This window comes from Saccostrea cucullata, unplaced genomic scaffold, assembly GCF_032062105.1.
Source record: "Saccostrea cucullata isolate Sc308-1 unplaced genomic scaffold, CSIRO_AGI_Scuc_v1 ctg2171, whole genome shotgun sequence".
Classification (NCBI taxonomy): Eukaryota; Metazoa; Mollusca; class Bivalvia; order Ostreida; family Ostreidae; genus Saccostrea; species Saccostrea cuccullata.
Window position 1 is genome coordinate 1 of NW_026929933.1, and position 5,835 is coordinate 5,835.

General features: G+C 33.0%; 1 protein-coding gene across 1 annotated transcript; it reads right to left on the reverse strand.

Annotated features, from left to right (window-relative positions):
• Positions 1–703: 703 nt before the first annotated feature.
• Positions 704–2,189, reverse strand: LOC134282488 (angiopoietin-4-like; the record flags this gene model as incomplete). Its single annotated transcript, XM_062764897.1, has 2 exons — positions 1,655–2,189; positions 704–844 (listed from the first exon to the last, which is right to left on the reverse strand). Coding segments are annotated over exons 1-2 (649 nt in total), but the record flags the coding sequence as incomplete, so codon positions are not given.
• Between the last annotated feature and the right edge of the window lie 3,646 nt (positions 2,190–5,835).

The following is a 5,835-nucleotide window of genomic DNA, read 5'->3' on the forward strand; positions in this document are numbered from 1 at the left end:
ATTTATGACGTGTTTACGTATTTATTAAAGTCTTGAGAGCAGCTATAAGAACAAGGTACAGTTTCAATACAAATTAAGCCCTATATTTTTCTAAAATATGAAAGTAATATAAGAAATCAAAATTCATTCTTTCTGAATCATAGGAATTCCCTGCACTAAGAATTCACAGATCGTTTTTTTTAATATTACCTCCTAAATGCTAATTGTGATGTCATTAACTTGTGCATTTTCCCGTATTTTCTTTAAAAAATTCCAGAAGACATCAATTTTTTGCGGAATTGTCTCTCTGAAAACATACTCTTCCACCGTTGCCAAGAAAGATTTTGAGATATGAGATTTTTCATAGCCGTTTACATAATATATCCAAAAATTAAAGTGGGCGACGGTGGAAGATACTATTTCCTAAAGGAAAATTAGCACAGAAATGAGTGATTCTGAGGTTTTCTGTATCTAACTTAGAAATGTACCAAATTAATGACGTCATATATCCAAAGAGGCGACATATCCTTCATGCGACATTCTTTATTGATTTATTATATTTATCTACTCAGCTATTGTTAACACCAATTTCGTAACTTTTTAAGAACATTAAATTTTTAGGGCACAATAATGCTCCAACCGTACCGTCCTTTTCTATATTTTGTAAGTAGAATTAAAAAAAATCTCCCTGAATTATTCTCTTTATTTAATAAAAAAGTTTTACTAACTGTCCACCCTCCTCCATCAGTTCTCATGTCACAATAATCAGACTTTACTTCATAGGCCACGGATATCCTGAAAACCCCGTCCCTTCCTTCTAAACTTGGGTATTTCTGCAAAATGTCCAAACAATCCTTTGAAAGCACTGTGTCAAAGAATATTCAATGTAAGCTACACACGAACTCTTTATTGTAAATCAGACTATTCACGTTATTGTTATACCTTTAAAAATTTGTTCTTATACAAATCTTTTCGTAAAAAGTCTGACATATGTAATGTTTTGCGGAGCGGGAATAAAAAAAAAGATCGATCCTTGACCGCTGAGTGAATTTTGGACTTGTCGTTGAGATGTTGGACAGTTTACGTCACACAATGGGCGGAGATTAATCTCATTTGCATCCGTTAGTATTTAACAGTGACGAACCTGAAATTTATGTATTATGGAAGTTAGCTTGGTTCTTTGGTCAGACAAAACGCATGTTGACCTCGATAACCAGTCAATAAATGTTTATTATTATACCTCTATTGATAATATTCGAATTTGATTGGCTGGTAAGAAAACTTTAAAACACAACAATGACTCCAAAGTGTACTGTTTACAGCAATAAGGACCTAGGAATCGTTGCACGTGGGACATAATGACTCGGTCATTATAATTAATGACCACTTAAATAATGACCTCTTAATCAAAAATTCCTTTTTGAGTGAATTAAATGCATAAAATGATAATTATTCGAGAAAACAAAAACAAAAACAAAAAAAAAACAAACAAAAAAAAAAAAACAAAAAAAAAATTAAAAGGTAAATACGTGATCCAAAATCAATCATGATTATTCGATCAGCAAAAATAATTGTTATTTTATACTTTTTTTGGCAGAAAGCTCAACTTTGAACCCTTGTACCAATTGTTCTCTTTCAAATTCAGTCTAAATATAAACAGAAAGTAATAATATACTTTTTGACAAGATCCAGTTGGATTCATTCAGATCTCTACAAACAGCATGCAGAGTTTCATTCACAGATCTTCCCAAAGCGTCCTCTGTATATTTATAACGTTCCAAAAGACTGCTCACACTGCACTTCTGTAATGTTACATTTAATTGGTTTTTGAGTTTCTCAATTTGGGGGCTTTTGGTAGAGACTGATTGAGATTCATTTAGAACCTTCATTTTCTTTATTGCGTTCTCCAATAATTGGTTTTCCGTCTCCAAGTTCCGTAGGTTCATTGACATTTCACCAAGTTTTGCCTTCATAACTTGTATATCTTTTTTGCTGTCCACGGCATCCATCGCCAGACTTTGTATTTTTTGTACCATAGAGAAGCGGACCAGACTTTCCTGATTAAGAATGTCACGTAGGACATTGGACGCTTTACCGGATACAGTACTAGGGAGCAAACCATTTTTATCAGAAGCTTTGTTTTCAAGTAAAGATGAATCACCAAATGTTCCATATACAAACATAGAAAGAATAAAACAAAGTACTTGTAGAACACCTGAAGAGAAATCACCAAATGTTCCGTACAGAAACAGAGGGAGAAGTAAACATAGTACTTTTTAAATACCCATTTTTCCAGTAAAGGAGGCTCTTTATATGTTGTGCAACAATGGGCGTTAGCAATGTAATCAGCTCATGAAGCACTGAAATAGTAATTGTTAGTAAATTTTTTTTTTTTTTTTTTTTGCTTAAGAGAACATAATACTTCTATAATACTTCTAAAGCTTCAAATTGTCAGTAACCTTCGATATTTAATTATTTTACATACAAAAATGACCGTTAGACATCTGATTAAATCCCTTGATTCAAGATATGTTTTCAAATTAACTTTCATCAATGCATAGGATTAATGACAGATGTGACCGCATAATGCCTACTACCGGTCACGGTAGCCTAGTGGTAGAGCGTTCACTTCGTGATCGGGAGGCCCGGGTTCGATTCGCGTTCGCGGCGCCGCGTCAAAACCTAAGAAGTAAAAATAGGTAGCGACTGTTTCTTCGCCAAGCGCTCGGCATCAGAAGTGAAAGTCACGGGTCTTTCGGAAATGACCTTAAAAACGTAGGTCCCGTGTCACGGTAGGCGCTGGCACGATAAAAAAAACCCTCACTGCTCAGTGACCTTTAGTGCCTAGTTTAGGTCTAAATTTGAAGCCCTTCACAGGCATACGTTGACGTCTTCATATGAGTGAAAAATTATCGAGAGGGACGTTAAACAATACACAATACACACAATCCATCTAATTGAGAAGAGAATTGCTTGTACTGCGCAGCACAGGACGCTTGCAGTTTAAGCAATATTCCTTGGTGACATTTAGGAAAATGTGTCCACATTAAAAGATAAAAGAAGAAATCTTGGTTTGTTCTACTATAAAGATATATGCCTACCAATGAGTATATTATTATGAAGAGACTGAAGAGTAATATTATTATTATTTGGGACACGTTAAGGACTTTCTGGATGATTTAATACCTATTAAGTTAATTGGAAAGGAGAGACATTTACTTGCTTTCATAAAAGAAACGTAAACTTAGTCCATGGACAATTATCACGATTCTTCATGTAATTATTAATATGCATGTCCTTATCAAGTCATTTAATGAAAAATGATGAAGCTTGTACTATAAATACCTGAACACAAATTATTTAATTCTTTATTGAATAACTTTCAGCCATGCGGCTCATCAGTATATAAACAAAAATAAATATAAAGATCGAGTGGCGAGAGTCTGCGGGGAATTGGAACCCCTAGTGTCCATCTGCTTGACTCAAAAAAAAAAAAGAAACAACAACAAAAAAAAAACCAAAAACAAATACACAAAACATTTATTTCAAATTCTATATTATTAAATGAAAAATAACTATAGTATATAATACATGTATACATATAACTTAAATTATTCATTATTTCTTAATTCCCTTGCATGGAGAATAAATTTCCCTAAACCAATAAGAACCCCGACATCATGAGAGCTGAGTAATGAGTAAACTTGTACATACCTGGAAATCTGAAATAATATGGTTTGATACCTTTTTTCATAAAGTTTCATAAATAGGACATTCAAGCAAAAAATGGTCTTCATCTTCTATACAGTGATCACTACAAATTTGACATATTCTATTGCTTCTATCAATTATCTGATATCTTCCTGTTTCTACACTTAAGTTATAGGAAGAAAGCCTTATTCTTGTAATATTTTTCTTTAATTTAGAATAAATAGGTTTTGTCAAATATGTATGGATTTTGGAAAAAAAAACGTCATACACAATGTGCTTTTACAAAAGACACTTTGTTGAATTTTCCAAAAAAAAAAGGATTACAATCTTGAAGGTTTTTATCCAACAGTCTTTCCGTGTCCAAGATATAAACTGTGTTGTATTAATAAAATCTTGATTAAACCAAAAATTTTCCCATTGTAAATAATTTATCTTAACATCCCTTGGCCAATTAATTTTAGATTGTAATTTATTTTCTGCATTGTGCAATAGATATTCATAAGTTATATTTAAAGTACGAGTTTCCTACTGTATCGGAGATACAGGGCGGGGCTTGAGGCGAGAGCGATAGCTCGAGCCGGGCCCCGCCCTGTATCTCCGATACAGTAGGAAACTCGTACTTTAAATGTCTTGTGACATGACCTTTCTAATGACCTCACATATTTACATGCGTATTTGGGTACATATCACTCAACCAATCAGATGATTTTGCAGAAAGTTGATTTAGTATCACATTTTAAGCATTTGCAACTGAAATGTCGAGTGAGGTGGACGTGCAGGTATTTATCATTTGAAATAATTATTTAGGGGATGCATTATATAATTTGTTTTCCAAAAAATTAAATGTAGATTTCATTGCGTAGGATTTTTTTCTCTATTCATCTCTTGCTGACATTTTTTCAGCTTTAAGCTACGATTGAATCAATACATTTTGATACGAGGTACGTAAGAATCATGTGGAAATATTTTTGAAAAAAAAATGCTTTGGGGAAAATGTAATCTGAGAGAGGTGTCCGACATTGTCCTCCACCGGTCGTCATAAACAAAATTGAAATAAACAGATGAAATGAAGGGGGAGGGGGTATTTTACCTACATGTTTTTAATAAAATGTAGTGTAAACAAAGGTGATCCCAGCACTCACTTGTGCCTTCCATCCCACCCTTTTTTCTTTTTCACCTTCGTAAATGATTTTTGATAAACTTGTGTACATTATACGCTTTTTAATTTATATATACTAGGTTACGATATCACGCACATAGTGTCTTGGTTGGTTGTAAATCTAACCTCACGAAATACGATTTTCCACTGATTATTTTTATTTTATGTCGGGAGGGGGGGGGGTTCAAAGTAATCATTTGTGATCTGCCAAACTCCCTGCTTTCTAAAATTTTTGAATCCTACACTAATAAATTCATCCTGTAAAATTTTACTCTTAATTCATCTCAAATTTTGAGTAAATGCTACCAGTTCTATCATGCGTATTGAACGATTGTTGTGTCTGTATACAGATACAGCTTTCCGTCATCGCTAAAAATAAACCGTACTGTATCGTTGATATTTTGCAGATACAGTACAGTTTCTGTTCATTTGCATAAGAAACGCCCTCAAAAAGTGTTCTGTATCGCAGTTACAATATGCTTGACTTCAAAGAAAAACTCGCCGGGTCATGTCACAAGAAGATTTTAATATATAGTTATTTGTATGAAGTTATTTACACCAGTATTTCATTATTCTGATTTTCCTGGATATGAATTATGGATACCAACCTAATTCACGATAATCCATGTAACTACATGTAGATAATATAACTCCTAGCAAGTTTTTACAGAACATAAGATAAATGCACTCTGTTTCGGGTGATTTGTGGAAACCCCAAATTTCACCACCATAATTTAAAACAATTAATATATATGTATCAAACAACTGACAAAGTGTTTCTTCATTAAATTCAAACATTTGAATAGTTCGATTTAATCTAAAAAGTAAATTCTAATTTTATGCTATATTTATCCACTATGAATATTACTTTTAAAGACATTTTTGTATGCAAATATGAAGTGTAAAATTAACTTACACACATTGTCTGCTTCGAGGTTTCTTTATTGCTTATAACTGCCACCTTTATTATAAACAACATTTATGCG